The sequence below is a fragment of the Megascapheus bottae genome, chromosome 1 (genome assembly GCF_031878675.1).
Source record: "Megascapheus bottae isolate mThoBot1 chromosome 1, mThoBot2.hap1, whole genome shotgun sequence".
NCBI classification, from domain to species: Eukaryota; Metazoa; Chordata; class Mammalia; order Rodentia; family Geomyidae; genus Megascapheus; species Megascapheus bottae.
In genome coordinates this window covers 95,842,837-95,862,917 of record NC_143509.1, presented here as the reverse complement: position 1 = coordinate 95,862,917, position 20,081 = coordinate 95,842,837, and the positions used below count along the sequence as shown (strand labels likewise).

The 20,081-nt window shown below is 37.0% G+C and overlaps 1 protein-coding gene across 1 annotated transcript; it reads left to right on the top strand.

The window, feature by feature from the left end:
* Positions 1 to 1,559: 1,559 nt before the first annotated feature.
* LOC150069616 (keratin-associated protein 26-1-like) lies at positions 1,560 to 2,321 on the top strand. The gene has a single exon (XM_090331225.1). It carries the CDS (start codon positions 1,677 to 1,679, stop codon positions 2,319 to 2,321), a length of 645 nt encoding a protein of 214 aa, XP_090187351.1. The 5' UTR covers positions 1,560 to 1,676.
* The last annotated feature ends 17,760 nt before the right edge of the window (positions 2,322 to 20,081 follow it).

The following is a 20,081-nucleotide window of genomic DNA, read 5'->3' as shown; positions in this document are numbered from 1 at the left end:
GCATACCATAAGATATAGGAATTCTTATTTCTCCTTATCCTCATGCCTTTTCTTCATAGAGAACCTTTATGTGTATATAGACAGTCTGTGTTTATACATATATAAATACATGTATACATATTTCATATATATGCAAGCTATATTGCTAGACTAATGACACAGGCATTGTGCTCTTGCTTATACTGGAGAAGTATAAATATAAAAGGCATCATTGCACAAATTTGATAAGCATTTAGCTAACTATGGCTGTGCATATTACTAATGGCATTTAGCTGATTCAACTAGTATTGCACAAGAAGACTCATCTACTCTGTGTACAGAGACTGTCAGGTGATAAGCTCCTTAATCATACCAGGTAAATCATCAAAAACCAGTGACCTCTGATCTAAAATTCTGAGATAATGTATCTTGCCTCAGGACATTGGAAATGTTCCATTTTATCTCAATATGGATATAAAATAGCTCTGTATCACACTATAGAAGACCCAGGTCTCTATTTAGATTATTTATATGCCTAGACAGAGGGAGATTTCATAATTGTGACCAAACATTAAAATAGAAGAAAATGTGATTTAAACTGAATTTTTAGCCACAGGGAGAAGGATTTAGATCCCGCAATGACTTTAAACTCCCATTAGAGAACTAATTATGCCAATACATGAGATAGCAGTGGTTTGGTTAAAGTTAACCACTAAAGTCATTCTAAAGTCATTTTTTCAGAAATGTATCTTCCCAAATAGTTGTAAAATGACTCAAATTCTGGGAAACTCTTCCTTTATTCTGCTGTTATTATCTACATAAATCAGTATATAAACTGTTAGGGGACTGTGTCAGACCTAACATAGAAAGCAAGATACATCCATGTCTCAATCGGTACATCCTACCTTTTAAACAATCATTTTCCTTTTCAGTCATATTACATAGCACATATCCCTGTCCTAAATCTGAAAAATATCATTTCATCTAAAAATAAGTGAATTTTGCTCAACTTCATCACTCACATTTAAAGGTATCTGCCAAAACCCAACCTTTCTCTTTCTCTTCATTTGTTTATTTATTTCTTGAAAGCAGCAAATAGTCACCTATTTTCTGAATTATAAAAGAAGTCAGTTTATGCTAGGATAGTGACATGAATCAAGGCTCACTGGAAATTTCCACACTAGAACTGGTTACAGGAATCTACACATCCCTTCCTAATACTTCTTTGCCACTATTGGCAATTTCTAAAAAGAATAAAATTTGTCTTCAGGGAAAAACGATTTGCTGCCATTAGCAAGCATTTCACGCCAGCTTTTAAAGACAATTTCAAGAAAGGAATCTGAAAAATGTCGTTGCCAGGTTGGGTATAATTTCAGTAAGTCCATAGCCTTCCAAAGTGTCTGCTTTGGTTTCATCTTTTAAGGAGTGATCCTAGTTATATTTAGTCTTACTGGTTTATAGCCATACCTAATCAATGGAAGGCATTGCAAGGAGCTTCCAGTTTTATAGGAGGAGGGGAGCCCCGCTTCCCAGACTATAACAAGGAGTTCTGATGCAGCCTCATACAACAAGGAAGAAGAGTCTGTATACACAACCGGCTCTCTCTGGGGATATATAAAGGGACCCACCGAGGGTCAGACACACACCAGAGGCAATCACTTCTCCCCTTGAACAACAACCCTCTCTCTGATCTGGCGATGTCTTGTCCCAACTACTGCTCTGACAACTGCAGCTCAGAGTCCCACAGCAATATCTGCCATCTTCCTCTCACCCCCTCCATCACCATCTGCTCTACCAACATGAACAGTGGCGAGGTCTTTTGCTTCCCCAGTGGCTGTCAGGACCACACCTACTTCGTGGACCACTGCCACGAGAGCTGCAGCGAGCCCTCCAGCTGCCAACCGGCCAACCAGGACTGCAACAGCTTTGAAACTTCCTGCTATCCTCCCACCGCGTACTATGTGCCCAGACCCTGCCAGGGAACCGGCTATCTTCCAGCGTCTTCTCTCATCTCTTCTCCCTGTGCTCCAGCAGTCTATAGACCTCTGAGCTGTGTGTCCAGCAGTTGTCGTCCAGTGGGTCCCCTGGTCAACATTTGCCAGCCAGTGGGCAGTGCGTCCAGTGGCTGCCGCCCCTTTACCTGTTTACCCAGCAGCAACCGACCACAGGGCCTCCTGACTTCAGGATGTCGCCCCTTGGGGTGCGTGGGCTTTGGTCCTCAAACGGTCCACGTTGTGTCCAGCAGCCTCCGACCCCTGCAGCCTGTGTCCAGTGGTTGCCAGCCTCTCACCCCTGTGTGTATCACTTGCCGTCCATCTTGCTATGGACAGGGTGGGCACTAAGATGAAGATGAAGGTGAAGATGTGGGGGGGGGGAGGATGAAGCTCTGGGGCTTTTTCTTCTTTGTGAGCAGTGACTATCTGCCTAATGGTAGCTTCTCCGGGCTCATTTTTCCCAGAATTGATTTACAATGCTTTCCACTGTATCTTGGGTATGGGGAAATATGTATTTCATGCCTACTGCAATAAATGAGACTAAGTTAGAATTAAGAATCTGGTTTTCATTGATTTTTTTCTTTCATCATTTCATTCTAACCCAAGTGACCAGACTCAGCTCTGCATGGTAAATGGCAGATGCCACTATGCCTCCTGCTCTCATCCTACACCAGGGTGATGGCTTCATGTGTTTGTTTTTTTTCTCTGAAAGCTGTTCACAAGTGCAGGAACTTTCAGTTGTAGGTACTTCAGACACTAAAAATCATTGGTAGAAGTTATGGTGGAAAGATTAGCAGCCATCTCTTATCTCTCTCTTCCAGTGCACATACCCACATGAAAATATTCTAATTTTAAATCTCACTATAAGCTTCTCCATAAGCCTCTGATAGCTCCTCTGATGTGTTTCCATAAGAAAATCCAAACGTCTTTGTATGAGAGCTGCCTTACTTTAGTGTCTTTCTCCCTCCCTCTTCTCAGGCATTATCCTCTTCTGCTCAATATTGCAACCCCTAACTAAATTCCTGCAACCCTGGCTTCAGTCTGGATCTTCAATTTCCAATTCCTGTCATTATGCATCCTTTTGAAGAGTTCATCATCAAGGCCAGATTTCCCCCTTTGGATTTATCTTCTTTGAAACAATACATCCAGTTTGTAATCACCGTGAAAGTTCATTCATGAATTTGCTGATTAATCGAACATTCCTTGTTGTGTGCACAGTCACAATGTGTTAAACACAAAGGACCCAGGAATGAAAAAGATGACTGTGACCTACCAGTGTTACCAAGAGCCATGTACTTTTTCTGCGGGGTGGGGATGGGGAGGAGAGGATGGGAAGGAAATCTCGATTGAAATTTCATGTTTCCTTCACTGAACATACTATTTGTGGGAGTTGGTATTTCACTCATTCAAATAAGACTAAGTTGCACAAATATGGATGTTCGTTTCAAGGAAATGAAATATTTCGAAACCTGGGAGTTGAAAAAAAAAAAGAGACAATGTTTACTAAGATCTAAGTGGCAGCCTTTGCATTTATACAGGGTGCATGCCTCTGTTTCTCCACTCTAATAATGCCATGAGGACTTCCTGGCAGTGCATTCCTTTCTGTTCACTTTTGCTGTCTTAGAATCCATGCTAGTTCTACCCTTGGACTTAGGAGCTTTACTCTTTCAGATGTTCTGAGTTGATGATATCTCCATCTTCTAAATTTTTACATCTTTCCCAGTTCTTCTCCTTGCTTCTGATCCTAATAAGTACAACTCAATCTGCCTTTGGTGTCACACACACACACACACACACACACACACACACACCCCTATTATTACTTTTATTCAAGTGTTTAACATTGTTTTCAATGAAATCTAAGTTGAAATATAACACATTCTTTAATCTATACACAAACCAGTGTTACACATCCATAGCCCCTGTTCTCACTTCTAGCCCATATAGTTGCTCTTTGTTGTTGTTTTGGCATCTTGAAATAAAACCATATGGAATCTACCTGTTGTATCCATCTCTGGCTTCTTTTAAACATCCCATGAGTGTCTTTCACCACGTCATGTGCATCAGTCATCTTTATTTTTCTTGAGAAAAACATGTTGGTAATTAACACACTATAAGTCATATTCTTAAGTGCAGTAGCACAAAAATAATACTTCTTGGAAATTATTGGGTTTGAGTAAGAAGTACAAAGAATATGAACAAATTCAGGCATCAAAGGTGTAGAGATGTGCTGAATGTGTTGTGATCACATCAGTGTCTCTGGCACAGAGCCAGGAAGATGCTGTATTTGCCTTCCCAGGGAAAGAGAGGAAGTGAACACTGGAGAAGCATCCTCTGGTCCATAAAATCTTAATTTGATTGAAGTAAAGTCTAGTCCAGAAGTTCCCACAGAAAGGATATTCTGACCCCTCTCATCGTCACTATCTTTTCTGGTTTGACTCAGTGGGGACCAACAGGACTAAGAAACATTTAACACTTTAGAGCTCAGAGATGCAGTCCACGGAGTATCAGAAATCTAATTATATGATTATGGAATGTTTGCTTTCTTTTCCACCTAACCCTGCATACCAATAAGGATCCAGGACAATAACAATGGATGACATAGGACAGGTATGGGGGAGAAACAAGCCCTAGGCAAGCTCAGAATCCAGTGCAGGGAAAAATCAAGAATGCCAGAGAGGTAGTACATCTCTGAGACCCCTTCACCAGAATAACTTTAAATTTTATACCAAAGGCAAATTTACCTCAGTCCCTAAGACTATATCTAGCATGTCTTTCAACAACAACAAAAGAAACATACCAAAAAACATAAAAAACATTGCTTCCTGAGAAAATATGAGACTAAAATGGACTTAAATATTACATTAGAATGATCAAATAGGAGATTTAAAATAACTCTGACAGATAGACAAGACAAAATAATAGTGTTTTTGTTTTCCTTTTGTCATGTTAATTTATCTGTCTTTAAGGGTCTCCCTTATCCTCCCCAAGAAATGGAGGGACAAAGCGGGGACAAATGCAATAGTGGTACTCACTAGACACCATGTTGAAAATGAACTAGACAACTTGTGGGTGGGGATGGGATGAAAAAAACAAATCTAAGTACAGGGAAAAAGGAATGATTCCCAATGCTTTAACACACTCTAGAAAAATCATAAAATATAGAAGAAACAGATAAAGAAGCAGAAGATACAGAAACAGAAGACATAGTTGAAGTGATAATTGTTGAGAAATCCCCAAGTAATTGAGAAATACAAGCAAAAAATTGAGGAATCTCAGAGAACACCAAGCAGAATTGAAATATAAACAGGATTGCACCTAAAAATCATGCTAGCAAGAAGAGAGTGATGTGCAGTGGTGTGACTGCTTAGATATTGGCTCATAAACCATTCAACCAATATTCCACTTTTCTCTGTTTTATGGACTGGGGTTTGTTGAAACAGACACGAGACTATTTTTTTTTGCCAGTCCTGGGCTTGAGCTCAGGGCCTGAACACTGTCCTTGGACTTTCTCAAGGCTAGAGCTCTACCACTGGAGCCTCAGCACCACTCCCGGCTTTTTTCTATGTATGTGGTACCGAGGAATTGAACCTAGGTCTTTATGCATGCTAGGCAAGCACTTTAACCACTAGGCCAAACTCCTGGCCCACGAGACTATTTTTGAAAGACCTTAGCTTTCCAGTCACCAGTAGCTCATACCTGTCATCAGGATCTTCATGAGTCTGAGATCTAAGGAGCAAGGTTCAAAGCTGGCAGAAAGTTCATTGGACTTTTATCTCCAATTAACCACAAAAATCAAGCTGTGGAGCTGTAGCTCAAGTGGGAAAGCACCAGCTTTGAGGACAGCATGAAGGACTTTATTAACACACCAACACACACACACGCACACGCACACACACACACAAACACACACACACACACACACACACACACACACACACACCAAAAGAAATGCTTGAGATTGATATGCCTGCCAACATTTCACAGTGATATTTGGTAAATCTATTTGCATGGGTACAAATGAGTCTCTAAACAAGGAATTCTGGTGGTGTGGTAACCTCACTTTTGGATGCTGGGAGGTGAGCAGATAAAAATTATTGGTAGATTCTGATATAGAGAAATATGTTAGAGGAGTTTGCCAATATAAAGAGATTAAAAATTATATTGCAAACAGGTGAGATGGTTGCTTTATGAAGGCCAAGGAATTTTCCTACTTAAAAAAATTACACTTGAACTGTACCCAGCTAGATTTGAAGAGAGTTACCCTGGGGAGATGTGTTCTAGCCATGTAGATCAAGGTCAAAGGCAAAAGGTTAAATCTAAAGTAGATCAAAAGTAAGCTATTGAAGCTGGAGGAATGTGTGAGAAAATTGTGACAGAGAATTTGCTAATATGTTCAATAATTAAACCTTCTTGCTAACAACAGGGTCAAACCTTATATCTAAAATGTGTTCAGCAAGCATTGATTGTTTTCCAAAAAATGAGGTAAATTCAGCCAGATAGGCCTCTAATAAGAGATGAATATTTCCCTTGGACTCACTATAAATGACAGCATCTTGCTGAGACAGAAAAATTTAATGTGGTCGCTAGTACATAAAATAGTTGGTTCTCTCACGAGGTAATTTTGAAAGCATTTAAGGAATTTTTAAGGATTTGTTAATTATTCGTTCATTAATACTTTAACTGAAGTTATTGTAGCTTCTAGGACTTAAAAGTTACTAAGGGAAATGTCTCTGAAGAAGAGGAGCAGAAAAGCTGAGCAAAGTCTTGGATTTTATTTTCTTATTTTGTTGTTTGCTTTGAGCATATGTAATGTGCCTGAATTTTCATTGCTTCTCTAGGGATATTTCAGCACCATTTATTAGTCTATCCATTCATTTATTCATCAATAAATAAATCATTCAATGGAAGAAGTAAAACTTTGCCATATAACTTGCTAAGCTTTGTCATCAGAGAGAACACCTTGTGTATCATTTTTCAGCCAACAGGAATGGACATGGTTACCTTGAGATCATAGTAATGACTCATATTAATTGCTGTTCACAGCCAGGTAAAGAAATGTAGAACTTCTTTCTCACAATGTCAAAATCTTCCGAATTTGTTGATGAACTGGATTAACTTTCAATACAACCTGATCATCCAAAACACTGCAAAAACCTGATCATTGCTTCTCTGTAGTGCTGCACTGAACTCAGAGCGAGCTATGTGCTAAATGTGTGCTCTGCCATTGAGCTACATATCCAGCATTGTTTATTTTCTGAAAGTTAGATATTCACCAAAATATATATGCAAATATTAGAAATAGTATGATTATGAGCTTGACAAGAAATGTTAAGCAATAAAATCATCTTCATTCTTTAGTCTTCATATTAAAAATGCTTAAATATTCGTTTTATTTTATTCAATGTCCAAGCATTTTTCTGCTCTCATTTTGCCTTACTTCTGGTATGGAAAATTATTCTGCCTCTTAAGCAAATGTCATTGATGAATATGAATTATTGTTGATATGTCTCTTGTGATTATTTTTCTATTTTTAAATTTTTCTTCTAGAAATGAAGGTGTTCAAAGTTTGAGTTGTGCTTTGAAACAAAAGCACATTGTTCTTAGACCCCTGTAATCTAATTTGTGTTGAAAGCTGTCTAGCAACAAAATAGCTAATTATCTTACAGTGTCTAGAAATGAAACTTATTTTTAAAAGATGCCATACATGGTTATATATATATATATATATATATTCTGAAATGTCTCACACTCATCTTGATAAATAGCAGTCCTTAGGAAAAATCTTCTGGATTAATAAGAGCATGTATATTCTCTGGTATCCAGTTCTTTCATATTGTGGAAGACTGTGACCTTTTCCAAGTGGGAAAGTGCCCTTTATGTGACATCTGGAATTCTCAACTGTAATGAGCAGGTATTTCACTGAACATAAATCTCCTGTAAAATATGCCAGACTTAAGAAAATGCTGTAAGTGGAGGCCACAAGTAAAGCAACAGGAACATTTCCAGGTTCATCTCATCACAATGGTAGATAATAATCAATTGTGTTCTTTGATTACTTCTGTCTCTTGGCAATTATTTGAAACATAAAGGAAGGTCACATTCTATGGAGTGAAATTAGTTGTTTCCTTCCATCTCCTTTCCACAGTTTCCATTGTGTTTTGTTTTGGTGTTTCAGGGCCAATGTCTGAATCCAGGGCACTGTGTATGTTAGGCCACCCTCTACCCAATTCATAGCTTCATTGAAAATGTTACAATCAATTTGATTTTTAGAATCTTCAGAAATGAAGACTATTTTAATTCAGAGATCTTCAAACAAGAGTGATCTAGCCTTATCTATGTCCCTTATGACCAATGATGTCATGGCCAAATCGAAAGGTCACAAACAAACATAGTTGACTACCTCTCTCCACTTGACTATCTCTCTTAATTCCATAGTACTAACAAAAGGTATATCTTCTGTGATTGTTGTTCTTAATGCACTATGTTATTTCTCTTCTCTTTTTTTGGCCTTATGGTTAATCTCATGTTGTTATTGTATCTGACTTTGTTACCTGGTACACTGCATATGTGTTTATTTGTTTATTTGAAATAGCAAAAGGAAGGGAGAAAACAAGATGATTGGGAGGGGGTGAGGGGAGAAAAATGGGGTGACGAATGTAACTGTAACTTCTCTATACATTATCCTGATAATAAAATAAAATAAAACAAAAAAGAAAGCAATCTAAAAAACATACTACTATTTCTGTTTTCCAATATAAACTACTGTCAGACATAACTATACCAAGGAAGAGAAAGAGCAAATAAGAAAATGTTATGTTTCCCCCTATCAAATGTGTTGTCTGTTCCTATACTATAAGACTAGTGGCATGGATAAGTCTTCTTTCTTCATTATGATAGAACACTTTCCATTTTCTTTGTGGAATTCTTATTGGCTGATAAATTTCTGGTATTCGCAATTCCACATGAACTGTATCTCTGAAGGTGAAGATGTCTCACAAAACATATCTGTAATACAAATTTAAGAACTGATTCCAGACCTTTCTCAACAGCAGGGAAAAAAGCCTGCTATATTTTAAAGCATTCTTAAGATTTTCATTTTCTACAGAGAAACTTATTCTCCATTACTCTTTTTTTATTAGAATGTGCATTAAAACCCACTTCTATTTCCTTCCCAGTCATGGAGAGAGGAATGGGGAGGAGGGAATGAGGGACAGAGAGAGGAAAAGACAGCATCAGGGAGATAAAATAGCTCAGAGGTAGAGTCTGGAACTATATTCTAAAACCCATCTCAATAACGTGGTTTAAAATTTTATTTCCAAACATATTCATTCAGCATCACTTCCTGAACAGGAAATACCAAGCACTCTTCACAGTACCTTGTGTATCATGGCTCACCTGCCTGGACACCCAGGCCACTGGGCTTCTCTAAATAAGCAGTTTATAATTGCTACCATATGAGAATAAAACACTACTAAAGCTATAATACACTATGCTAATATATACTCTCTTCCTCAAATGCCAAAGCAATTGGATATATGTGTGGGATGCTGGGTCATTTTCCAGAAAACATTTATACAGTATGCTTTTCACTGACATTCACCCTCTCCAAAGAATGAACAAGAATTCTTTCTGCAAAGATTGCTCACGCATGAAAGTCATAAAACAATGCATATGGATTATGCCATTTCTTAGCAGCTCTTCTGTTCTTCTTTCTTTTTCACTTCGGTTGCTTTCGGGGAAATCCAAGAATCACATTTACTAATGAAAAGAACTTTTGCCTTCCCCACATCTTATGTGCAAATCTAGACCCCTGTGCAAATCAGTGTGCTAAAATCAGTGTGTTTACTTCTGGTGTGGAAAATTATTCTCCCTCTTTTGATGACTTAAGCAAGTGTCATTGAGGAATATAAATTATTGTTGATATGTCTGTTGTGATTATTTTTAAATTTTTCTTCTAGGAATGCAGCTGTTCAAAGTTTGAGTTGTACTTTGAAACAAAAGCATTTTTGTTCTTAGGGCCCTGTAATTTAATTTGCATTGAAAGATGTCTAGCAATAAAATAACTAATTTTAAAAAGCAATATCTTCATAAGTGGACTCACTTGTAGAATGCAATGAGAGTTACATTTTTGTGGTCTCAGAGGAGAGGTAGCAACATCTTTATTCTTCTGGTACTGACTACACTTCACCCACATAAATACTTACAAAAGTAGTGCATCAGAGGTATGTCAATTCTAAACTTGAAAGTACCATAAGCTGACATTTGTGGCCTGAGCAAATACAGCTAGAACTTACAAGTTCAGTACTATTCAGTTATTCATCTCTTACCAGCCATGTTTCTATGCTTCAATCTTTATTTTTACTAAAACATGGACTAACATATTGCCTGAAAAACAAAAAGGAAAATCCCATTTTGTTTAGAGTAGTCTCCAAATGTTACTCTCTTGCTGTCAAATGGTGGATTTGTAGCCATGGAGGTTTAACAACCCAGAACATTTCCTACCTAGCAACACCACAGCCCCATTCCATGGATATATACTGATCATCTTAAAGGATATCAACATATAATACAGAGAACACTTGTACTTTGTGTGCCTCTGAGAATTCAATTGCTTTGTGAGGCATGTATTAGAAACATCATTGCCAATTGAAAATATAGGTAGCCCTGATACCTGAATTTCTGATTAAGTTTGTCAGCTTGCTGCTTTTTTTAAAGGTCTACAAGTTTCAATGTGAAAAAAAAAGGCTAAAATATGTTGTTACTCGTGGCGGACACCTCCCTGTCCCATAAAAACAATTACAAATGACTCACTCGATTTTTAGTTTATGAAAGATAATAAAGTGTTTATAATGCTGCCAGTATTATATGGTTCCATATAAACATGAGTGTGGAAATCCGTCCACAGAAACAGCTGTATACTCAATGCTAGGGTGGAAGTTTCTTGATGTCTCAAGTGGAGAAGGTGCTTATCTATGACTAAATTCACATGAGTGACCATGAAACATTTAGAATTTGCATTAGGGAAAAATAAGGTTCTCTTAGCTAAGGAAGGATCTTCCCCAATACGGGTTGGTTTGTTTTCCCACAAACTGCATTTAACAAGGCAGTGTATGGCCACAATCTAAAGAGCAGGCTCAGTTAAGTCTACTTTGTTAATATTTTTTAAATCACAAATCTAAAGTAGACAGATCTCATAATCAGCTCCCTTGAGTATGTTCTATCTGAATATGAGTTAATATCTTTCATTTACATTAAAAGATAAATACATCCCTAGAGATACTGCTGAAAAGATCATAACTGTACCCATTTTTTCATATGCAGCAATCGAGGCATAGAAACTGCTTGGAAGAGACTAGCAATTGCATAGTACTGAAGTTGTAAGTACTGACTATATTTGCCTAGGTCACAAATATTGACATATGGTACATCAAAATTCAGAAAAATATTACTGTACGAAGCTGGGGAGGCAAGAAAAAGCTGTACTACATAATCCTATTATTTCTCACTGTAATATGCACCCTCAAAAGCATGTTTCTAGAAATAAAATGATATATGTAGTCTTTGTAAATGAAACTTTTAAACAAACTTACGAATGTTCACTTGTGGAAATGATGGTGGAGTTCTACTCCTGGAAATATCAGTCCACATTATCCTCCCTCTAGTAACGCAATTCTATGTATAATTGTTGATAACTTAAAGGAAAATTCCCTATGTGCCCTTGCAACCTAAACTTTTATATCTAACAGTATATTTGCTAGGAATTTAACATATTATTAAACTATATTCTTAGAGATTGCATTGCACACTTCTATACTATGACTAAGTGAAAACCTTGCTTTTGCCTTTTGGGTCAACAGTCTAGTAATTTCTACTTTTATTTTTCATGTATGAGTACATTGTGAGTTTAAGTTTCAACAGAAAATAAAACTTCAAAAAATACTCAGAAATTAGTATTTTTCCAGGCACTGGTGGCTCACACCTGTAATCTTAACTACTCAGGAGACTGAGATCTGAGGATTTCAGTTCAAAGCCAGCCTGGGCACTAAAGTCCATGAGCCTCTTATCGCCAATTAACCACCAGAAAATCAGAAGTGGTGCTGTGATTCAAGTGGTAGAATTCTAGCCTTGAGCTGAAGAGCTCAGGGATAGTGTCCCGGCCCAGAGTTCAAGTACCACAACTGACAAAAAGTGAATAAAAATTAATAATAATAACAATATTTTCTTAATTAACTAGTAAGGAAATATAAATTATTACTCAAACTTATATGTACATAAATCTATACTTTGGTGTTTAATAAGAAGAAAACTAGTTATAAATACCATATTCTCATATTTTCAAAATTATTCTGAAATTTATATAGGTAAGCATCCAATGGCCTTGCTTTTATAGAGCATCTATCAACACACATCTGCCAATGTTTTCAGTTTCATTGAGGTAGAAGTGAGAAGGGTGACACATACAGTCAATGGGTGTGGATCTTACCAAAAATTAACAAGATGTTTTTAGGTCACCTCTTTTTAAATTGGAAAATATACACTTGAAAATTATATTCATGTCACATTTTCCAGAGTTAAATTAGGTTCTAAATTCAGGTTATGTCTCCAAAGAGTGAAAACATGTGTTTCTGTTACCAAATCAAGAATTTTCAACATGTATCCCTTGAAACATATATGCCTAATGCTTTTAAATATCTATATCTATATTTATATCACTCTCTATATGTCTAAACACACATATATATTGATTTCATGGAAAAAGTAATCATAAATGAATTCTCACAAATTATAAGGATTAATAAGATTTTATATTTTATAAAGATTAAGTAATAAGGTTTTAATAATAGATATAAAAATTGTGTATACTGATAGAGGAGCAGAATTCCTAACAAAGCAATTTGACCTTTGATGTAAACAAGATTGAATAGGGAAGACCTGACTGACTTTGGAATGACAGTTTTTGAAGGATTTGGTGATGATATTGTGTTTTTATGGGTTAGTGGGAGGACTGCTGAATAGGCCACAGAATAATAATGAGATGACATTCAAATAGTTCTAAAGTAGAACAGGAGAATAGACAACAGGGAGAACCAACATTCAGAAGCCAAGGTGTATAAAGAGTTGGTCCAGAAGGTGTCAAGTACTCTTTGACATCCTGCTGTCTACTGTTTAATCCAGGCCTGACCTTCTGCCTCCACCATGTCTGACAACAATTGCTGCTCTCCTTCCCTGGGGAATTCCTGCCATCTTTCTGTCACTTCACCAGTGCTCTCCACTCTACGGAGCTGAGATGTGGTGATCCTCCCTGCTCTCCTAGTAGCAGCCTGGGCAGCCACGTGGCCCATGACAACTGTCATGACCTTTGTGTTGAAAGCACGAGCTTCTGATCCACTGCCTGTGAAAGAGGTGCCTGTAGTCCTCCCAGCCGCATTCCAAATGTTCCTGATGTGCCTGGATTCCATCAAGGAAGTAGCTGTCTTCCTCGCACATCGCAAAGTTCTAGTTTCTGTTGTCCAGCATCCTCTAGACAACTTGCGAGGTACAACCTCCCACATTACCAGTCCTATGGCTACCAACCACGGGGCTACCTGGCTTATGGCCAACAACCACTGAGCTACCTGACCTGTGGCAGACAACCAATCAGCTATCTGACCATGGCAATCAACCACTGAGCTACCTGCACTGGGATCGACAGCCACTGTGGTACCTGCCCAGTGGATTCCAGCCACTCAACTGCATGTCTGGTTATTATAGAACTGAAAATTATACACACAGCAATTTTCAGCCATATTACTCCTCCTCAAGCAACTGATAGTCTCCTTATTCAAGAAAATGAATACAAATAGCTAGAAAGAACTCCGTTTCTTGTCTTTGAGAGATCACTCAGCTTTACATCCATGATTCTCTTTCTTCAGGGTTATACCTTTATTTTCTATATAAAATCTGTTCATTGAGCAGTTAACTGTTCTTATCACTTATTCATATGTGTAAACTTCTCAATGCTTTTCAGCCTGGAAAGTTCTTTTCCACCATTTGATCCATAATTAAAGCACAGCTTTCACATGCAAATAATGCTTGTCATGCGTCATTTCTATGTACCTTAATATGCAGGTTGTAGAATAGAAACATGTACTATTTATTCTACATATCTGATGCCCGACATTTTCTAGGAATTTTCTTAATCTTTGTCAGGAATTGAAACTAAAAATGCTAAATATGCTAAAAAATGAAAATGAAAAGTTAAAAAGATCTAAAGAAAATAACATGCTGTATCAGGAGTGGGACAGAGTTCAAAAGGGAAGGTAAATATGATGTAATTGCTCTATATGCATGTATGGAAATAGAGCATAATTTGTTGAAATTGTTTAAGAGGAATAGAAAGGGAAAGAGGAAAGAAAGTGAGAAAATGAGTTTGATGAGGTTCTCTGTATGCACAGAAATGTATACTCTCCCTGGTACAGCTAATATATGATAAAGAATATAAAAGGAAAATAGGATTAGCTCTGTTGTACTGATAAAGAACAAGGTTAGTAAGATAAAACCCCTTATCCAAGATTGCATTACTGGTAAGTGAGAGTCTAAATTTGAATTCAAAGTAGTATTAGTTGTCCTCTTATATGTAGCTATAGGCTAACATTCCTACATTGACAGATTTAGATAGTCCAGTGCATTCTTATTATGTTTTCAGTCTTCAAATAGATCAAAGCAAATAAATTCAGAGAAAAAAGTCAGATTGTAGGAATACTGAAGATTGGAGCTCCACATTAATAGATGGATTAGTCAACATACATCGATATGGTGACTATGTTCTGTTGATATATATGTGACAAGAACAGTGAAGTTTCATACAGTATCCTTGATCCGAAATGAAGAAAGCCAGAGCATTTCCAAGAGTGGATGAGTAATGAATTGACAAAATCGTCTCAATCTTAATTTCTACAATCGACGTAATTAACCAATGTGAAAATGACTTCCAACTCCGATTTTAATACAAAGTCAATGAGATGTGAAATATATTGTTTATGGGATGGCAGAGAGAAGCACAAGGGATCCGGAAATAGTGATATTTGAACTGCTGTGCATAATGCAGGGTGGTTTAGGGACGCATAACAAATGAGGTTCTAGAGATGGAAACTTGAATATTCTCCAGATGTCCATCTCGTAAGGATTACTTCCAAACTTAGTGCTCTTGAAAGGTGGAGAAACTTTTAAGAGGTGGAGTTTAGTGCAAGGTCTTCAGGTCACTAGGAAATTGCCTTAAAAGAGATTATGATACTTCAACCATCTTCACTCTTCTCTTTTATCTCCTGGCCAAGAAGTGAGTAGCTTCTTTCTCCTATACGTTACTTGGCAAGGTGTGCTGCCTTCAAATAGACCCACACCAGGTGGGCAAATCAACCATGAACTGAAATCTCCAAAACTGTGAGCCAACACAAACCTGATCACTTTAGGTTGATTATTTTAGATATTATGGAAAGCTAACACGGAAACACTTCCAAGGAAAACTATCTGCGATGTAATGAAGGATTTAGAAAATTTAAAACATTTCAGTGAAATTGAAATATAGGAAAATGGAAAAGGACAATGAAAAGTGTCTGAAAAGCATACACTGATGCCAAATGCTGCAAATCCTCTGAACTCTACTCAGAAGAATGGCCTTTATCATTATGCATCAGAAAGACATGAAAATCTGTTTACAGAGAAATTTAAAGAACATATGGAAGATATATTAGACTTTTAGAGTTTGTAATAGCATTTAGCATATTAATTTATATGAGAATAAAATAACATAAAGTCTTGGATATAATTTTTATTATTTTATGTTAATTTTATTGTTTCCTCCAAAATTTATCACTGAAAATTGGTAGAGATTTTCAATGCTTCTTTTTTATTAGGGGCTATTTAGTCAGGTAGCTATATGGAGATCTATTACACTAAGATAATCATTGGCCTCTGCAGTGATTAGAAGAAATTATAAATTAAATTAAAATAGAATAAATTGTGAAACAAGTCAATGAGGTATGCATATTGAGCCTTGCCTAATTTGTCATTGAGATGTGACAACTTGATTGATGATACCAGCCTCCCTTTATTGTCATGTCCTGAATTGATCTTACATTTTAATTACTGATGATTAATGATGGGACCATATTTGGCTTGATAACTTGAAATTTTATGGTGTCCCAGTTATCAGATACACTTCAAGAGCAGATGCTTAGAGACAGATTCTATTTTTACTCTATTCTACAAAAATGATTTTGTTTCTTTCTTAAAACCCCAAGACAGCATGCCAATATTGTGTCAGAGAGCTTTTGTAGACTATTTGGTTCTCTTGGTTTTTTCAAAATTTACAAAGATCAAAAGAAGCAAAAGGAAACAAAGTTCTTCGACATATAGGAAAATGTCACAGAGACTTCTCAAATGTATCTTAAACCTTGATGACTCCAATATCTTCTGTTATTCTGCTGCTGGTAATATACTACATACTGATGTAGAGTGATCTCTCAGGCTTCTTTAAGAAGAATGTGGAATCCTGACTTGGAAAATTCCCAGTATGAAATATCAAGCAATTTTCTTCCATTGTTGCAAATGAACCAACCAAACAACAAAAGATATTCAAGGGGGAGCCTCACACTATATCTGTCCCAAATGTCAAAATCTAATATATATATGTATATATATATATATATATGGTATGTCTTCCGCCTATGTTTGTTAACCACTGTGCCTACTTACATGGGTACATAAATTCTAATATTTTCTGGTAAACAAACATTATTCAGTGATCTCTTCAAAGACACAAGTATATTAGACTTCAGGATTCTTCAGTAAACTGTGTAAAAGTAATGGAACAATTTTGCCTCAGGACAGAATCTACCAAAAAGATCGTGAATTTTGTTCTTAGATACTAAGTGGGCAGTTGGGATTTTTAGTTTCCTTCATTTATTCTCAACTCTATTTTCTTTAACTCAGAAAAAGCTTGAGAAATGAAATATCTAGTTCCAGAATACAGCTCTCCAAAAAAAAGACTTCCATAAACATTAGCTTACATACATGGGAAGAGTTCAAAAGATCAGTAAAAACTTTTATCTTTCTTCCTATAACATTAAAGTTCTGCTTAATATTTATTTCATTTACTTACTTGAAGACAAAAATCTACTAATAAGTGATTTCAAGGGACAATATATATTAATTCTGCAATGCTGATACAGAAGCTGATGACTATTGATGTTATGATAACCTACAAAGTTGAACATGACCAGTAGGAATTTATGATAAAGGTGTCCCAAGATGCTTATATAAAATTGTCAAGACAAATACAGGTTTTTTTTTTTGTTTTTTTTTGTTTTGTTTTTCTGCCAGTCTTAGAGCTTGAACTCAGGTCCTGGGCACTGTCTTTAAGCTTTCTTAAGGCTAGAGATTTACCACTTGATCCACAGCACCACTCATAGCTTTTTCTGTCTATGTGGTACTAGGAATCAAACCCAGGGTTTTGTGCATGATAAGCAAACAACTCTACCACTAGGCCACACTCCAGGCCCCCTAGTGGTTATGACAGAATGAAAAACAACAAATGGTTTGAGCTGGCCATGGTTGCTCATACCTGTAATCCTAGCTACTCAGGAGGCTGAGATCTAAGGATCTCAGTTCAAAGCCAGCCGGGACACAAAAGGATCTGAGACTCGTATCCCCAATTAACCTCTAGAAAATGGGAAATGGGGCTTGGCTCAAGGATAGGGCAGTAGCCTTGAGCTGAGGAGCTGAAGGACAGCACCTAGGACGAGTTCAAGGTCCATAACCCACAGAAAGAAAGAGAGGGAGGGAGAGAGAGAGAGAGAGGGAGGGAGGGAGGGAGGGAGGGAGGGAGGGAGGGAGGGAGAGAGAGAGAGAGAGAGAGAGAGAGAGAGAGAGAGAGAGAGAGAGAGAGAGAGAGAGAGAGAGAGAAAGGAGGGAGGGAGGAAGAAAAGAAAGAAAGAAAGAAAGAAAGAAAGAAAGAAAGAAAGAAAGAAAGAAAGAAAGAAAGAAAGAAAGACAGACAGAAATGGATAGTTTTTCCCTGAGGAAAATTCAATAAATTTTGTTACACAGAAACTATTTTAGTTTGACAAAAGTTCTAGTATGTCAACATTTGGGCTCTTTCTCAGTGAAAGGCTCTTCCTAGCTACAATATTCTTTTTTTTAAGATTATATTAACACTGATTTTTTACATAATATTTCAAATGTCAAGTTTAACAAACAAATATTCAAGAACAGAAGCATTTTGTTTGCCAGTCCTGGGCTTGAACTCAGGGCCTAAGCTCGGTCCTTGGGTTTTCTTAAGGCTAGAACTCCACCACTTGAGCCACAACACCACTTCTGGCTTTTTTCTGTGACTGAGGAATTGAATCTAGGTCTTTGTGCATGCTAGGCAAGCACTCTATCACAAAGACAAACTACTGGCCTTCTAGCTACAATATTCTTATGGGCAACAAGTAGAATCAACATCCTTTAAGTGGATTCCTCTTAATTATTATTAAGGGTGGGAACTGAAACAAAGCAGCATAAAATATGTAGGTGATCACATCACACTTCCTCAACACTGATCAATGCAAACAAAATCAAGATTGCAGATACAAGAAAGAGGTAAACTGAACTTATTTTATGAATGAATGTGAAGTCATACTCAGAGGCAATAGTAAAATAATTAGATGTTATAAGCTGATATAAAATATGAGGAGGAGCTAGGCTTACAAGCATTGGATCTGAACATTTGGATCTACTTTCATGTAGATGTAGACATGGTGCCCTTTGCCACTTCTCTGAAAGCCTTCATTCAGACTTATTTTATCATACCACATACAATATCCTGGAAACTACAGTTGCTAGTTGAAGGAATGACCACATTTTCTTGCCACTGCCACCGTGCTTTCCTCTATGACTACCAATGATATTGATACTCTTTGCTTGCTATACCAATATCAAAATTAGTCATGGACAACTCCCAGAGGGAGAAATCTGGTCAACCTTCTAACTACCAAAATGTTCATTTGCCTAAAATAACCTGTGAAATTTCTTTTTTTTCTTTCTTTTTTTAATTGTAATTAGTAAAAGGGTTATGATATTTGCCAGATAGAAGGTGCATTAATTCACATACATTGATACCCTTTCACATGTCTTGGTACCCATTACCCTCCCCCCCACACCCCCCACCCGTCTTGGTTTTCCCCCCTTCCCTATCAAATTTCAAATAAGCAAATACAAATAAATTCAATATATCAGATAACAAAGTGAGATACTGTAACAATATGAGATAACCAAGGGACAGCAAAGGAGATGAGAGACAACATAGTACATTAAGGACAACAATCATTCATTATATGGCTTTTGTTTCAATATCCTGGAGGTCCTTTCAGTTAGCTTCATACTAAATGGCCTTATGTATCAAGGTTTTGCTCTATTGCAAATCTCTGCTAGTAGTGCCCAAGGTTTCTACTGATTATGACGAATGAGGGAAACCATTGAGCCTAATCTTTGACAAGGGAGCCAAAAAAATAGAATGGAAGAAAGACAGCCTCTTCAACAAGTGGTGCTGGCAGAACTGGTTAAGCACCTGCAGAAAACTAAAGTTGGATCCTTCTTTGTCACCTTGCACTAGAATTAACTCCAAATGGATCAAAGACCTGGAGGTAAAAGCTGACACACTGAAAACTTTACAGGAAGGAATAGGAGATACACTAGGCCTCCTTGGCACAGGTAGAAACTTTCTTAATAAAGACCAAGAATCACAACAAATCAGAGAAAGGCTGGATAAGTGGGACTACATTAAACTGCGGAGCTTTTGTATGGCAAAGGACATAGCTAGTAAATTAATTAGGAAGCCTACAAAGTGGGAGAAGATCTTCATCAACCAAACAACAGACAAAGGCCTCATATCTAAAATATATTAACAACTCAAAAAATGGAATCACTCCAAAACTAATCTCCAAAGTAACAACCATCCCATTAAAAAATGGGCCAAAGACTTAAAGAGAGTCTTCTCTGAAGAAGAAACAAAAATGGCCTATAGACACATGAAGAAATGCTCAACATCTCTGGTCATAAAAGAAATGCAAATCAAAACAACTCTAA